This window comes from Vitis riparia, chromosome 7 (genome assembly GCF_004353265.1).
Source record: "Vitis riparia cultivar Riparia Gloire de Montpellier isolate 1030 chromosome 7, EGFV_Vit.rip_1.0, whole genome shotgun sequence".
Lineage (NCBI taxonomy): Eukaryota > Viridiplantae > Streptophyta > Magnoliopsida > Vitales > Vitaceae > Vitis > Vitis riparia.
In genome coordinates, this window is record NC_048437.1 from 7,144,229 (window position 1) to 7,161,422 (window position 17,194).

The 17,194-nt window shown below is 32.9% G+C and overlaps 3 protein-coding genes across 3 annotated transcripts; 1 reads left to right on the top strand and 2 right to left on the bottom strand.

The window, feature by feature from the left end:
- Positions 1 to 1,410: 1,410 nt before the first annotated feature.
- Positions 1,411 to 2,937, bottom strand: LOC117919417 (putative clathrin assembly protein At4g40080). The gene has a single exon (XM_034836616.1). The coding sequence runs from the start codon at positions 2,593 to 2,595 to the stop codon at positions 1,531 to 1,533; it is 1,065 nt and encodes a 354-aa protein (XP_034692507.1). The 5' UTR covers positions 2,596 to 2,937; the 3' UTR covers positions 1,411 to 1,530.
- Positions 2,938 to 6,970: 4,033 nt separating this feature from the next.
- On the bottom strand, positions 6,971 to 8,846 carry LOC117917320 (E3 ubiquitin-protein ligase ATL31-like). The gene has a single exon (XM_034833555.1). The coding sequence runs from the start codon at positions 8,353 to 8,355 to the stop codon at positions 7,153 to 7,155; it is 1,203 nt and encodes a 400-aa protein (XP_034689446.1). The 5' UTR covers positions 8,356 to 8,846; the 3' UTR covers positions 6,971 to 7,152.
- A 4,494-nt stretch (positions 8,847 to 13,340) lies between these two features.
- LOC117919170 (protein MIZU-KUSSEI 1-like) lies at positions 13,341 to 14,398 on the top strand. The gene has a single exon (XM_034836285.1). It carries the CDS (start codon positions 13,350 to 13,352, stop codon positions 14,049 to 14,051), a length of 702 nt encoding a protein of 233 aa, XP_034692176.1. The 5' UTR covers positions 13,341 to 13,349; the 3' UTR covers positions 14,052 to 14,398.
- The last annotated feature ends 2,796 nt before the right edge of the window (positions 14,399 to 17,194 follow it).

The window sequence follows — 17,194 nt, forward strand, 5'->3', positions numbered from 1 at the left end:
TAACATGGCCTCTTTTAGAATACTTTTTTTTCTAACTTTAATTGAAAACAAAATCTTAATTTTTAAATTATAATATTGAGATTATAAATTTTTTTATTAAATATTTTTAAAAAACTTAATTTATATATCAAAATGAAATCTTTGTTAAAAATAATATTTTTCCACCTATGCTTTTTTTTTGCTATGATCACAATGTGAAAGTAGATGATAAAAATGTTTTCTTGATTTTGAAAGTTAATTAAAGATATGAAGTGACTTATTATGGAATAACTTTGTTAAAAGATGAACAATACGTATAACTAATTGAGGGCTTAAAATAATTTATTCTTGAATGACTTTTTGGAACAACACATGTATAGTTCTTTTGTGATTTCTCGGACTTATGGGGAGCTTTTGTGATTTTTTTTTAAAGCCCTTCTTTATTGAAAAGTCACCATTATAAAGAAATTAAATAATTAAATTTGGATTACACAAGATTTGCCTGATTCAAAACACTTGGTTATTTGATTTTGGTAATTTGTCTCATTTATTAAGAAAATTTGCCCACAATAAAATATTTATTTTAAATTATCTTTTTTTTTTAATATTTTATTTACAAGACTAAATTTTGTAGCTTTGAAATTTTGTCTTTTATCATCTTTTAAATATGTCACGTGTCAAATATATGTGAATGTAGAAATCACATTTTTTAAGATTAATTTAGTGATAATTTAATTTATTAAAAATATTGATGTCTATAAATATTTTCCTACTAAGGATTTTTTCTTTTCTTTTTAAATCATAAGTTTTTAAAATAAATTTAATCAAATATATGTAATTTTTTTTTTATTGAACTTTTCACTTCTTAAAAATGGATCCAAATCTAACGTTTAGCTTTACTAATTCTCATTTGACAGTGGAAGCAAGTAATAATAGAACATCTCCTGAACACATTAAATGATTAAAATATATCAACAACCAAACAAATGATTAATTTTTGTAAATTAAATATAAACTTTTCTAGTGGAGACAATGATGACATTTTAATACAACGTTGGAGATTCTCTTTACAACTGTTATTCTTTCTTAATCGTCTTTATTAATAAAAAAGGTTATTAGCAAAGTATTTATCACACAATATCAAAGTCAAAAATGATATAAACCAACATCGTATAAAAAAATGTGTTTTAACAATTTTTCGAAGCATTACAACATGAAAAATAAGGTAATTTTATTTATCTTTCTCAAGATTTTGACTAAATACTTCTAATTCCATGAATTTGAAATTTAATTCATTCGTACCAAGTTTTGATTAAAATTTTTTATAAGGATATGAAAATATACCATGCAAATACCCCAAATAAAACCTTTGTACAAAAATAAAGTAAAAAGGACAATTTTATTAATTATCTAATTTTCACCATTTTATCCTTTTTTTTTTCTTTTTTTTCCCCAGATTATCAGGGTAAACTTTACATACTGTATTAAAAAAGACAAGGATGCTAAAATAGGCATATCCGTGAAGATGACTGATATTTTGATGTCACATCGTCACGACTCGACCGACTCGAGAATTGAAAAGGCAAACCCGTTCGAGACCAGTCTTCCTGAACCGAACCGGACTGAGTCACTCGACTTCAGAACTCGCTCTCCCAACCGAGCCGACTCACATGCCCTATCTCTCCTCCCTATCATCACCATTCTAGCGTCTTCTCTGCACTCCTTTCCAACCCTATCTTTCATCTCACTCACCAATCCCCAGAACGTCTCCATTGAAGCTTTCTTCCGATGGGGCTGGATCGAGGACCTCTCTTTACAATTCTCTAATCTTTTCAAAGCACACATCAACTCAACTGATTCTCCGAAACTCAGAGCCCTCAGCCTCTCTCCGAACTCATTGATTCTGAGGGAGACCTCATTTATTGCAGATAGATAATCGTCGCCGACCAAGTTCATGACCTCGCTGAGTAATCTGTCGCCGTGGACGTGTAGAGAATCGGGTGCTTTGTAAGTCTCCTCGATGACATCCACCAAAGACGCTATCTCTCGGATCAGCTGTTGGTTCGTGAGAGCTGAAACTTGCTCTACTTCTTCGTCTTTGTTCACGGTGGACAAGGAAGAGCAGAGGAAGAAACCCAAGACTCTCGAAGTTGAGAGGACGTGTTCGAGATAGCAAGAGTACCATCTGACCCAAGTAGAGAGCTCCCACGTGATCGGATCAGAGGAGTCGCGGAAGCCGGAGAGTTTGAGGTAGTTTCGGCCGCCGGTGGAGGGGTAGATGGAGAGCTGGTCTTGGAGGATAAAGCTGCCGCGTCTGATGATGTGGTGGACGGCGATGAGGCACTTGATGGCGACGGAGGCGTCGTGGGTGTTCTGGAGGCGGTCCATGAGGGCTTCGATGACGGCGGAGGCCGTGGCGCGTGAGCTGTTTCCGAAGGAGAGGAGGGCGGCGATATGCTTGTCATGGGGAGGAATAGAGGGCTCGTGAGTGGTGGCTCGGAGGAGGGATAGGTGGAGAGAGAGCGTGTTTGGCTTGGAGAGAAGAGCTGCTTTGCTCAGCGAAGCCTTGTCCTTGATGGCTCCTATCAGGTCCCTCAGTTTTGTGCTTCGCCCCATTAGAGACGCAGATGCTGAGTTGCTTCCTCCTCTTCCTCCTCCTTTCTTTTTTTAATAGCACTTCCCCGTTCCCAATTCTCAATCCAATCTTCCCTACTCAAAACTCAGTCAAATCTTGAAAAATCCCTATTAGACGCAATCTTTGCGATCGTAATCACAATCTTTATGGCATCGAAACTTCTCAATTTGGGAAAAGTAAAATCAGTTTTATAACAAATCCACAATCTTTTATTTTACTAAAAAATAGTAACACAAAGTCTTTTTCCCCCACAAATCACGTATTCCTGATTCTTCCCTTCATTTTCATACCCCTTCATTATGCATCCCCCTCTCTCCGTTTCTAAAACTAGAACCCCTTTTGGAGGAAAAATATTATTAAGACATCGAGTGGATGAACAACCTGGGCTGGGAGTAACTTGTGATTCAATGCAAAGCATTAGTTGATTAACATGTATACTGTAATACACTAATACCCTATTCAAACTCTCCCAAATCAATGATATGAAGTAAATGCAATGAGGGGCCATTGGCTTTGGAGGTATACATCCTTTTCAATTTCTCATGTGGGCGCACAAAATTTGGTCCATCTCTTTAATGTGCGACATTTTTTGCAACTTGCCATTTGAATTTTCTGACCGCGGTCGCTTCTGATCCAGTTTGCACAAGCACGGGAAAGCTCTTCTTTTCTTAAAATATCCAATGGAATTTGTTTCCCCGTAACTCTTTTGTCCATGATTTTTTAGAGTGGTGGCTGATTTCTTTGTCTGTGTTAACTTCATCATTTAAAGACTAAGTAATGATGAACTCAATGTTGCCCCTTATCATATTTTCCTAATCTTCTTCCATAATTCATTTCTCAATATTATCATGACATCAATTAAAAAACACTATGACCAAACCAAATCAAAGAAAAAAATTAATAATTTAAAAACATTTCATTAAGCTGAGAAAAATAGAACACATGAGGGAAGAGTACAACCAACATGAACGAGAATTCTTTAAAAAAAAAGTAAAATATGTGAGATATTGGATTGGTAATTTTTTATTTATTTATTATCATTTATCCTTTTTTTTTTATTTTTTACTGATGGTTAATTTCATTTACGAAAATGGAAGATAATAGGACAAAAAAAATTGTATGTCAGCAATTCTATAATGCCAGCATTTATGATTTAGATACCCTCACTCTCAGATGGTAACCAATGGAAGGGGAGCAGTCGTTTTGACACCACTGAATGCCGACATACCGTTGACGCAGTATTTTTGAAGGTCTGGAAATGATAGGTTGAGTTGGACGAAGATAAGGACACGAATTTTGAGATTTTTCTTTCTTTTTTGTTTTTTTAATTCTTAAACTTTGGGCGCAAATTTGTGAGAAAAAAATAATTAAAATCGAGAAATTATTTTTATTTATTATTTTAAATTTATTTTAATTCATCAAAATAAATATTAAATAATTTTAAAATGAATAACTTTTTTACTAATTTTAATTATATTTGAATTTTTTTATTAGACAATAATCATTTTCCTTATTTTTTTTTTCCTTCTTTAATACTTTTTTTTGAACTAAACATAATTTAAGAAAAAATATAAAAAAATTAAAGTGAAGGAAAAAATTGAAAGAAACTAAAAAAAATAAGTTTAAAGTTAATAAATTATTTTTCATATTTTATAAATTTTATTTTATTTTTTTATGGTATAAAGATGAAATGATTTAAAAATATATAAAATTTTAATTATTTTAATTTTATCTTTTATAGTGAAATTAAATATAAAAAATTATTTTTAAAATATTTTTCTTTTTTTAATACTTTCTAAAACCACATAGATGATATTAACTGTTCCTATATAATTAAATGAACAAAAATAGTTTCATGTATATTTTTTACTTTCCTAATTTTTAATATATATAAAATAATAAAATATTTACATTTTAAAAAGATAAATTATAAAAAATATATATAATATTTATTTATAAATTATATTTATTTTAAATATAGTTAAATATTTAATAAAAACTAATCGAGAGAAATTCTTGTACCCATCTAATTTAAACTTTTTTATTAGAATAATATTGAAAATAAATTTATATAAAAAATAAAAACAAAACAAAGGTCCTCACAGCTGAGTGGACGTACATATGGACTAATGGAGTGGAAATCGCAGGCAGAGGAAATTTGGCTTGACGTGGAAGCGAAAACAAAATTACTAGTCAAATCAGGCGGGAGGTTTATAGACTAATGTTTCGCGTGGATTGCAGTATCGAACTCAGTTCACACTGCACACTGAGATTGAGGTCTTCCAGGGTTGGTGGGTTTGCTTGAGACCTTTGATAACATCTGCAAAAGATCAAAGAAACATCCATGTCACAATAATTTTTATTATTTTTTTAATCTCTTACGTCCTACCTAACTTCATTATTTTTATTTTCATTGTGGTTAAGGCCCTACACCCTCTCAAGAATCGAAAAGTCAATTGGGGTAGTGCCAAGAATTGCTTGAAAGCATTCATAATTTCAATTCTACACAAACTCGACCACTACTTGCATGTCCTAGATTATATTTGTACAATTGGTATTGTCTTACAAGTTACTCGTTAGCATCCACATTTGCGCATAAAGTTGTCACGTATTAAAAGTGTTTCATAAAATTATCCTTAAATAAAATTTTTAGTAATATTTCATTTTTTTTATGAGTATTATCTAAATTTTATAATATACTTTATTTTTCTTCACAAACATTTTTATGATAATGCTTTTTTAAAATCATCGAGAAACCGATTCTAAGTCTTTTTAAGATATAAATTGCTCATATAAGTTTTATTTCACTTATTCTATATTTTGTATTGAACTTAATTTTTCTAAAATGAATTTCCATACTTTTTTTTTATCTTTCATCTTTACTATTGAATTTATCTATTAAAAGACAAATGTGGAAGGATAAAATGAACCTTCATAGGACACATGGGACATTTTTACCCATCATTTAAGTTATGTCATGTTTGATTTGGGGAAAAATATTAAAAAAAAAGAAGGAAAAAATGTTATGTTCGAATTTATTATAAAAAATATGAAATAAAATAAAATAAATAAATAATTCATGTATTATTAAAAATATTTTAAATTTTTATATAAAAATAGTTAAAATAAGTTAAATGAATTTAAAATAATATATGAAAAAATATTATTATATTTTATTTTTCTTTATACTTTTTCTTCATGTATATATATATATATATATTTCACATTTTTCTTCCCCGTTACATGAAATTTCTAGAAACTATATCAGATGAAAACCCAAAAAAGAAGGGCTTTGTATATACCTTTAATGGAAGGGTGGTCTTGAGGCTTTGATTTAAATGTGAGAAAGGGGAAACCATAGAATGAGTGGAAAGGAGCAAAACAATAAAAAGGAAAATGATTTGTGAAAATTGACAACACATATAATTAGATAAAAGGATACCAGTTGTCCATTGAATAAACCATGTGGTCAAGTGGTGCAAAAAATTGATGGGAGCTTGTTTCTTGATGAAATGGCGTGGGTGTGGGCTACTTAATCTCGTTTCATCTTGGATGATGTTGACCTAGTTTCTTAATTAAATGATATTGATATTGATACTTATCGAAACCTTACTCTCGTTTTTTAGGAGAGACGAGCAACTTAAATGACTTGTTGGTTCAGAAAAGGAGTTTATCCATGTGTATCATGGAGTATCCGTAAATCTTGTTTCTCAAATAAATAATGCTGATGACGTCAATTTGTTTCTCAAATAGATGGTGCCAATTTTGGACTAGGCGGTGGTTGAGAAGATGGGTGGGTTCATGTATTCATGATGAAGCACTAGCAGTACCTCATTCGTCTTTTTTTTTATGAATATTTTGATTGGTCTGATTTGTCTTAGCCAAATCAAATTTAATAGAGGATTGAGTTTGGACACCAATTTTAATAATTAGAGTGATCAACTTTCAAAACAAACATAAACTTTACTTTTGTAAATCGATGGAAGTGAATAGAGAATAAAAAGACGAAAAGATGAAAGCAATGGTTTTTTTGTCTTTTTCTTTTTTATTATTATTATTTATTATTTATCTTTTTATATTACTCTTTAATAATGATTATTATTAAGAATGCTATTTAAATATTAATTTTATAATAATTATAATTATTATCATTGTTTAAGAATGGACAACACATGAGCAACGCATTGTTAACAGTAGATGATTCTTATCCGCCACGTCAATTCGACTCACGTGATCCGCGTGTGGCGAAAGAAAACTGTGGCACACCATCCGCATGCTTAGCCGCCCGGTTAGTTGGGCGGTTGGGACTTTTTGGAGTTTTGGTTTTATGTGGGTTTTGCTTTATTACCTTCGGAATTTACCCAAGGTCACGAACAAAACCATATTATATTAAATCTTAATTACAATCTATATTAAATACTAATAAAGTTTAGGGACTTAAGTTCACATTATTATGATTTGGCACAGGTGTACTGCCCTTTCTAATTTACGGCCCTCAAATTCAATTAATGAAAGTAATTATATTTGTTTACCACCAATCAAACGGCAGGTCTACTCAGTTGCTGTTCCCCTCCCTCCATTTTCACGGCCAGACAATCTAACGGTCCTACGACGGACGTGAAAAACGACTTGGAAGGCGCCACCATTGACGTTACGTCGCCGTCAGCTGCACTCTTTATCGACTTGCCGGAAACGGTCCTGGAGAAGAATGGCGGTGCCTTAGAAAATACCCACCGGTCCGACCGTGCGGTTCGTTCGGACCGGCCGACTTGGCGGTCCACGTTGCTCCTTCCCCTGCTACTGCCCTCTCCACCACTCCGGTAACCTCTCCTCGAGCTCCACTGCCTCTGCAAAGCCTCGACAGAGCTCGACGTTCGTCTAAGCTTAGCGCTCAAGATCTGTTTCCTCACCTCCTCCGGCAACCTCAGCGTATGCCTCTCGCTGCTCTCTCCCGCTTGAACCGGTAAGTGACCGGTGGAATGCGATCTCGGAAACTTCGCTTGCGGACTCTCTCTAGTGTTTACCATCAGAAGCACTCGGGAATCTCTGGTTTGCTCTTCGTCAACGTCGATCGGAACTTGAGTTAACTCAGTGAGTTCTGATGTAGAAGTTGGCTCGTCGGACGAGTCGCTTGAGTTAGGTGTGACTGCCATACTCCCGGAGAGTTCCCCAGAATCCAGCGTGAGATTAGCTCGGCAAACAGGACATGTTGTGTGGAAAGCTAACCAAGCATCGATACAATTAGGATGAAAGACGTGATCGCACTTGGGCAACAAGCGAAGCGTCTCCTCATCTTCGAACTCGCTTAAGCACACTGCGCACTCCAGCGTTCCCTTGCCGATCTTGAGATCTTTCACTGAAGAGTACACAAAAACTGGAAATGCTTGAATCAAGGCAGCATCCAGTCCCTGGGTGGTGTTTCCGCTGTTTATGGCGGCGGCCGGACGCGCGCTGCCGGTGATACGGCTCTCCGTGCACTGGCGGATGTACACAGAAAGCAAGCCCATGAAGAAGAAGGCCAAGACTAGGACCACTATTATGATGGTCATTGAAGGATTAAAATTAGCGTCGATGCCATACGGATTGTTTGACGACATCGTACCAGTTTGTGCAGTGGCCGACGGCAGCACCAAAGGCAGGAGTGGCATCAGCTTAAAGTAAGGGATTCCATAAGGCACTGCATGAAAGAAGTCGTACAGTTGGCGGACGATCAAACGGCTCCAATTAAGCTTCTTCCTCATCAGATTCGATAACTAGAAACAACACTACAGCTCATGTTCAGTTCCTTTTCTTTACAAAGATAAAGATAAAAAGGAAAGGAAATGGGCGCTGTGGATGTGTACGTTTAATTGTCAGGACGTGTGGAAGGAGCAGGGGATGATATCAAGAGGAAGGAGAGGGTACAAACTTATAAGGTCTTGCGTGAGAGGGAAGACACGAGAATAACGGAGTTTTGTCAGGTCCACAGGATGACGTCAGCGCACGTTCGGAGATATTGCCACGTGAGCAACGGCGTTTTCAGTGAGGGTAAATGGCTAATGTCCTATAGCTCTAACGTAGGGGATTAGCATAATGAGGTGGCGAAGGAAGAAACAGCCAACAGGTGAGAGACAAGTTGCAGAGGAATCGGATTCCCTTGGGAAAGGACGGGGTTGGGGAGGCTTGGGAGCAGGGAGTAGATAAACGCGACGGAGGGTGGGCCTGGGCTTAGGTCTGAACCAGAACAGGGTAAAGGCGAAACGGCTCAACTGAACCAAACAAAAAGTATATGGTGTTAATGGAGTGCCATGTCCTTTGCTCAGAGCTCACACTGCTCCACTCTTTTCTCCACCAATTTATTTTTCCGTTTCTTGGGTCTGAAGAATTTCCAACATATGAATGTTTTTTCCCTTGAAAAGTGAGTCACAAGACTCACAACTTACAACTCCCAAGTCCGAAGACGTGGGACACAAGTTTCCACATTTTTCTATTTAAAAAGTCACTTTCTAAATATGAGAAAGTAAAATTGGATTTTGTCTCTCAGGTGTTTGGAGGTTATAATTTTATCTTAACTTCACATTTGGACATTTGATAAAGGTCGTCATACATTCATAAATAAACTCTGGCTTGGCAGCAAGAGCAAAGTTGATGCGATGGATTTACAGTAGATGCCTTTATTTTAAGGAAGAGTTATACCTCACAGTATTAAAACTTAATTGTGATTGGATCAGAGGATTAGAAACGTATGGGAATCATGTAATTTGAACAAAAAAAAATTATACTTTTTAAAATTTTGACTTTTTATTTTCAAAGGATATGATTTTTCGAGGGAAAATAATACTAAAAACAAGCACTTAAGTAGTAAAACTAATGAAGATTCCAAACTTACCTTAGAACCTTCCTCTCATAGCCGCCGCCAACTACCACATTTTTTTATTTTTTATTTTGGTTATTTTGACCAAACAAATGAACTCATTATTACCATTATTCTCTTTAAAAATAAAAACCTTTGACACGTGACATTGACTAGGATTTTTATTTCCTTGCTTCTATAATATGTCAATCTTTTTTTTTTTTTTTTTAATATGTTAGCTTTATAAAATCCTTTTATTTTTTTTTAAAAAATATTTCATCTTTTTATATTTATTAAATTTAATTATTTATGTGCATTTATACATAAAATAATAATATCTAATAAACAATTAATACAAATAAATTTAATATAAAAATAAATACATAGTAAAATTTAAAGATTTAAAACATTAGCTTTTCTATATTTTTGTTAAATAAACTATTTATTTATTTTATAAATCTTATATATTGTTATATTATTTTATTGTTTATATATATATATATATATATATATATATATATATATATATATATTAAATTTTAATGTAAAAATCAAAATTGATGATTATAGTTTTAACTTTTTGCTTATGAATTCAACTTGAGAATGATTTTAATTTTTTTTTCAGCTAAAATATTTAATATTTTAAATTAAAAATACAAAAATTGGGTTGTAGTTATAACATTTTGCTTTATTAATTTTTTTTTAAAATTTTTTATTTATATAAAATAAAATAAAAAATTCATTAAAAAATGTATTTAATCATTTATCTTTTTTTTTCTTATTTTTATTAAAAATTAATTTTTTTGCATGCTAAAGTTGCAATTGATGAAAATGTGTTACTTTTAACACACTTTAATGTTATTATTATTATTATTATTATTATTATTATTATTATTATTATTTATAAAAGAGTGGTATTGATGACACAAATTTTATTTTTTAATAAAATTAAAAGAAAATTAACATAAATGATTAAATACAATATTTATAAAAAATGTATTTTATTTTTATTTTATATAATTAAAATTTTTAACAAAGAAAAATGTCAAAATATAATCAAGTTTTTATCTTTTTCAATTAAAAATTTTAAACAGTTTAACTAAGAAGAAAGTTAAAATCACGGCCAAATTAAATACCCATAAATAAAAAGTTAAATTTGTTAATTATGTATTATTTTTTTCTTATTATTATTACTATGATTTTATGTTTAAAATGTTCCTAAATAATTAAAATTAAAAGATGAAATGAAAAAAATGAAATTAAAAATCAAAAGCTAAAATGAAGAAATAAGGGGAAAAAAATAACGTGGCATGTTGGTTTGTCACATGTCAAGTTTAAAAACATTGATAAGTATGAGTAATAAAAAAATAAAATAAAATTATTATAATGTTTTTGACTTGTAATGTCAATTTTTTTTTTTCAAAACAAGAGAAAAGTATGGTACTCGGCGGAGTGATGAAGAGTTAAAAGGGTAATTTTGGAATTTTGTTTATGTTAATATTCAAGAACTTGTTTATTAAATTACTTTTTAAAAATTCAAAAAATCTATTTTTTGTTTTTAAATTAATTTTGAATCAAGCAATATTAAATTTGACTCATGGAATTGAAGGTGCATAAAATAAGCCCAGTGGAATCTCTGGCTGAACGATAAGCCCAGTGGGCCTAGCTTCTGTGTAAACCCACCCGGGGCTGTTGAAATCCAGGCCTGACTTAGAAGAAAGCTCAGTCTCTAGAGTTGGGCCTAAAGTAGCCCCATCAACAAAAAAATCATGGCATTGACGTGAATGGTCACTTCACTGACATCCATCATGGGCAGAACAATCTTCTGAAGGCCGGTTCAGTGTGATTCCTGTCATTCAAGTAAAACATGTTTTTCCATATGTTTCAATATTATTGGTTTAATGCAGTAAAGATTGTGAAAAGGTCGGAAAGCCCAATCACAGAGCTCCAATCGACCGATGGGTGTTTAGCTTTCTTGCATATATGTTCGGACCTTCTGAATGCGACTGTTTCGTCTTGGTCTCAACCATCAACCGGGCAAGTTGTATCCAAAACACAGTACTTGTTTCCCCCAAACCAAAACAACAACAGTAGCATTGTGGGCCGGGCATCACGGGTCCAGACAATGAGACGGCACATCATATTTTGTCCCGGCCTCCGCTCCTCGTTATACCGATTTAACATCCAAAAGCAAATTTCACTTCACTTCATGGTGGACAGAAGGCACACAAAGGAAAAGAGCCAGTTGTGAAGTGGTATGGGGCCAAATGCAAAAGCGGAACACCTTCCGAAATTTCAGTATGAAGTTGGACACAACCCCAGTTTGGATGAACCCATATTTCTTAATTTCAATAAGATTTTTTTTCCTCCTTTTAAAAAGAGGGAGGTGGCATATAAAAGAAGGACTTGCAAGAAAATCCCATGAACATTTTGATTTTAACTTGGTTGGGAGCGAGACACATTTTTGCTTGGGTCGTCACCCTAATTTATAAAGAAAAAAAATGGATAGTGCAAGTTTGTTGGACACTCCTGATATAAAGGACGACTTAATGAAAAAAGTAAGCAGAAAATAATAAGAACTCCCTCACTTTTCATTCTATTTTATTGGTCTGGTTTATGCTAGAAAAATCTGTGATGGCTTAGGCGTAAAGAGTGGAGAGAGCACAAATCTGCAATTGGTGTCGTTTTCTGGAAGACACACATGGAAAGGAAAAAGGCAAAGGACATGAGTGGAGAAAACCAGGCTATAAAGCATTAGACCACCCTCACTCTTTTTTTTTTTTTTTTGGTTATACATGATTCTTGCCTAAAGTCCCCCCAGAAAATTATATCAAAAAGAAAGAAAAGAAAGAAAAGAAAACACGGTTAAGTGTGTGGAACGTGAATCTTATCGGCGCCCCACCAATTCTTATTGAAAGGGAGAAAGCCAAAGAAAAAAAACAAAGGGTTAGTAACGTAGATCGACCTTTGCATATCATAGTAGATGAACAGTTGTAAATTGGAATTGTATGGCGCACAATATCCTATGATCTAATGATTAGAAGACACCATACTAGTTGTTTATGATTGTACGGTATTTTAATTCACCCCATTTTCCTTTTTCTAGTCTCAACCCCAAAAGCAAAGTTGATGGAAATAAAGGACACTTAATAAATTACATGAAAAATAGTTTTTGAAGCAAAAGAAGGAATCAAATTTGTTGTAGAAGGTGACTCATATGGAGTGAAAGACATATGAAAAAAAATGGGTAAATACCGAAGTTTAGTGGGGTGTCAGCATTTATCATTCAAGTTTGTATTTTTATTGTTGAGGGTGAACCATAGATTGGGGGTGCAGAGGGGTGTTGCCCCCGATATGGTTCAGGGGTATTTTTGGAATTTTATTACTTAAGGGATAGTATAAATAACCTTTTATATAACCCTAATTTGAAATATAGTAAAAATCTTATTCCTTATTTCCGTGGACGTAAGTAATCTGTGTTAAATTCGTGTTTTTTTTTTCTCTAATTTTTTCACTAGGAATCGTTGCAAGAATATCAACAAAATTAATGTTTATTAAGCTTTTTGGTGAAATATATGATGATATAAATAAATGGGGTGAAGATACGAGAATATTAATAAATGAAACTTGAGTATAAAGTCAGGAAACTAAAGGGTGTATGAATGAATGTTGTCGGAATAATGACGTATTTTGATACTTATTTTGAAAAATCATCTTTGTTCCTGAAGTAGACGCAAATGAAGTTGGGAAATTGAAGTGCTACCATAACCTAGAGGCTGATGGATTTTTCATCATGCCGAGCATATGCGGGGTACCAGGACAACCCCTTTCATGTTCTCTATATAAACCCTATGCCATTTCCAACGACACATTAAGCCTCCCAACCTTTACAAAAGGAGCACCATGTCATATCCAACAGTGGGTTCTACCAACATTGTGAATGGTGTCACCACCGTCGACTGCCAAAAGCAAGTTCGTTCATGGAGGCTTCTCCGCTCTCTCATGGAGCTCCTCATTCCAAGGTGCAACTGCATTTCTCTTGGAGAACACCGAATTGAGGAAGAAAACTATCTCCACAGATACTTCTATTCCCAACCCACCTTCATTTCCTCCACCGTTGTCACCGGCACCATTTTCGGGTACCGCAGAGGAAAAGTTAGCTTTTGTATCCAGACAAACTCCAAGTCCACCAACCCAATTCTCCTTCTTGAACTGGCAGTTCCCACAGCCATTCTTGCAAGGGAAATGCAGGGTGGAATTCTACGAATCACGCTCGAATCCATAGCTGCCAAAAATGGCATGGATTCTTACACTCTCTTGTCCATACCAGTGTGGACCATGTGCTGTAACGGGAGGAAAGTAGGCTTTGCCGTTAAGCGCACACCCTCCAAGGCTGATATGAACGTGCTAGGGCTGATGGGATCCGTCATTGTAGGTGCCGGAATTATAAGCGCCAAGGAACTCAACTGCGATGATGAGCTCATGTACCTCCGAGCCAATTTTGAGAGAGTTCGCAGTTCGTCCAATTCTGAGTCCTTCCATTTGATAGACCCCGATGGGAACATCGGTCAGGAGCTTGGTATTTTCTTTTTCCGCTCAAGGTGACCTCAATCAAGTCTACCAGAAAGCAACAGCGGCAACAGTTACACCCTTCGGGTTTTTTTGTGTTGCGCCCGCTTTTTTGGATAGGCAGGAGTTTGGCTTAATTTTTTAGCCTCCCATTCATATATTCCTCTTGGCCTTTCCAGTTTGCTAATTAATTAATATGCTTGAGGGAGTGTCAACGCATCATTATGGCCGATTTTGGAGGGGAAGGTTCATCCCATAACCTTGTTTTTCCTTCCCTTCCCTTCCCTTTCAGTGAGCCTAATCGGCCAATTGGTCATTTTGCTATGTCTCTGTCTGTCTTGTGGCTTATTGGCATATGTATTTGGATTGGTTTGAATGAAGCATTTAAATCCTCTTCTTATAATATCTAATCTAGAGAGAGACAGACAGTTACCATTTATAAATGGTTCTTCTAGTGGGTGGGTGGTGCCCATGACTCTGGCCTCCATAAATTAGCTAACTTCTATATGGGTGACATGGAATATAATATGTATGAATATGTAATAAATTATCGAGCCATTGGATAAGGTATTAGGTTAACCCAGAGACGGTTGTATCTAACAAATAGGTTGACCATGGCTCAGCAACTTTATAAACCCACCAACCCCGAATTAATTCAGATAGTTTTGACTTGCTGTTACGTACTGGTTAGGCCGTAGGCTTGTAGCTACCAAATCCTATGACATCCTTTTTTTAATGCATGTATATTTTGTCTCTTCGTTGTTTTGATAGAAAAAAGCTAAACAATACAATGGATTTTATGGCATGTTTTTCCTTTACTTCTTCACTTTCCAAGGAACGAAAAGAGAAAATAAGCAAATAAAAAAAAATGGAAAAATCAATATGAGAAAACAAAATTAGAATAAAGAATTTGATGAAGTATTTATTTTGGAGTCGAAAAAGAGAATTAGAATGAAGTTGATTCCTTTTTAAACCAACTGTTTACTTGTTGTAAAGAAGAAAAATTGAAATGTATAATTTTAATATAGTATAATAATTTTACATGGATGCATGATAAATGAGGAATAATAATGAAATTTTGCAAAAGTTGTTTTAAAAATAAGAAATTATTTTAAAAATTTTGGAAAAAATTAAAATTCAATGCATAAATAGATAACCCCATGTAAAAACATACCTTCGCTCAATTTTAACTTCCATGTTGGGACATAATCAAAATGGTTAAAATTAGAAAAATCAGTAAAGTCAGTTCAATTCAATGTTTTAATTTCTACTTCATGAATCAAAGTGCATTTATCGAGTAAAATTCAAATTTGATTTCCAACTTTAATTGCAACAAGAAATTGAAATTGTTTTGATTTTGCAATCTAGTTAACAATAGTTAAAATTAGAGTGAAACTTTTATTTCATTTCCATTATGGTCTTAAAAATCAAAATTGACAAAGATATTGATAATGAATGATGATTAGCTAGTTTTCACATAGTTTCTACTTGTTTGCCATTGATTAAACATTTTGATGATTAGATTTTGTCTTTAATCCAAAATAATATTTCTCCTCATAAGATTATGAAACATACAATACACAAATATAATCGATAGATCAGGATTCTAATTTCTACTAGAATTTATCAAACATATATTGAAAAGCTTCAAACAATTATAGCATCAATAATGCACGATTGATTTTTAGACGTCTTAAGCATCATCTTATATAAAAGGAAATACATAAAAAGGTAAAAATGATAAAGGGATATATCTAGATCTATTTACTCACTTTAAAGACAAAAACTTTATTTTTATTCTATTTCTTATATTACAAGTAAATACAGAAAAATACTCATTTTTTATTTTCCTTTTTTTCTTATCTAATTATCTCTCATATTATTTTCCTTTCCGTTGCGTCATTAAAAGAGGGGAAACAGTAAATGCATTTACATCCTAAAAGTCTATTTGAGAAGAGAAACCACACAAAAAATATTTCAAATATATTCGAAGGTTACGTTAAAATAGAAAATAAAAATAAGAAATCAATTTCATTCTCATTCATTCATCGAAAACTTTGAATTTTTATTTTTTTTTTGGAATAAGAAAAAATTATCTGAAAGCAAAAAACTTATTCTTTGATTCTTTCATTCTATTTCACATTATGATTTACCTCGACTTCATATATTTCCCTTCCTATTAACATCTAACACACCAAGGCAAGTAAACATGTAGTGATAGATTTAGGGCATTTAGTGAGTGCTGCTTGTTAAAGATATAGGTGGGTGGGGCTGCCTTTTTGTGTGGGTGTAGTGTCGCATGAGCTGGTGTTGATTCCTTGTGTCGTTTATGGACACCAGGGCGTGTGCTACCCATTTGCCTTCTGGATAATCTATGTTATTTTTAATTTCTTTTCACTCTTTTTCTAATTTGTCATCTAATTCTTTTTGCTTCTTTGTTTTCATATTTATTCCGCAGACTCGTACGTATTCCTTTCCAAACAAGGTGCGTAAATCCTTATTTTGGTAAATTTTATTTTATATTTTTATTTTGGGAGCTATTTTAAGTTTGTATGGAGAAAAATTGATTAACAACTAAATGACTAAGAGTTCGTTTGAGAGTGATTTTAGAAAATATTTCTAATATTTGAATGATAAAAATTTTCAAGTATTAAAAATATTAAAAAAATTTCTTAAAATCACTATTTAACGAACTTTAAGAGTGCGTGCGTTTAACAGTGATTTCATGATGCGTTTTTAATTTTTTTAATACTTGAAAAGATAAATTTTTTTAAGTATTAAAAATATTAGAAGTATTTCCTATAATTATTATCAAATAAACTCTCAATTCTTTATCAAAAAAAATTATTTTATCTATTTAAGTATAAACTTCTCTTAATTATATTGATGTTGTAATAATATTTTTTTAAATTTAAAAATGTTTTTAAAAAAAATATTTTTACTAAAAATACTTTAAAGTCAAACATTATAAACACATTCTTAAAATATTTTTAATAACAATTCTATTAATAAATTCTTTTAATACTTAAAATTTTTTATTAAAATATTATTTTTAAGTATGAAGAAAAGCTAAAAACACTTAACATAATCACAAACAAACTCACGATAGCATGGGACTTCAAAAGGATTTTGCCCGACTCCAGCAATTCACCCCGCAGATTATGGGGTTCTTTGGGGGT

Bases quoted from the DNA above. Each gene is read 5' to 3' on its own strand.
- LOC117919417 (XM_034836616.1), bottom strand. From the start codon at position 2,595: ATGGGGCGAAGCACAAAACTGAGGGACCTGATAGGAGCCATCAAGGAC.
- LOC117917320 (XM_034833555.1), bottom strand. From the start codon at position 8,355: ATGAGGAAGAAGCTTAATTGGAGCCGTTTGATCGTCCGCCAACTGTAC.
- LOC117919170 (XM_034836285.1), top strand. From the start codon at position 13,350: ATGTCATATCCAACAGTGGGTTCTACCAACATTGTGAATGGTGTCACC.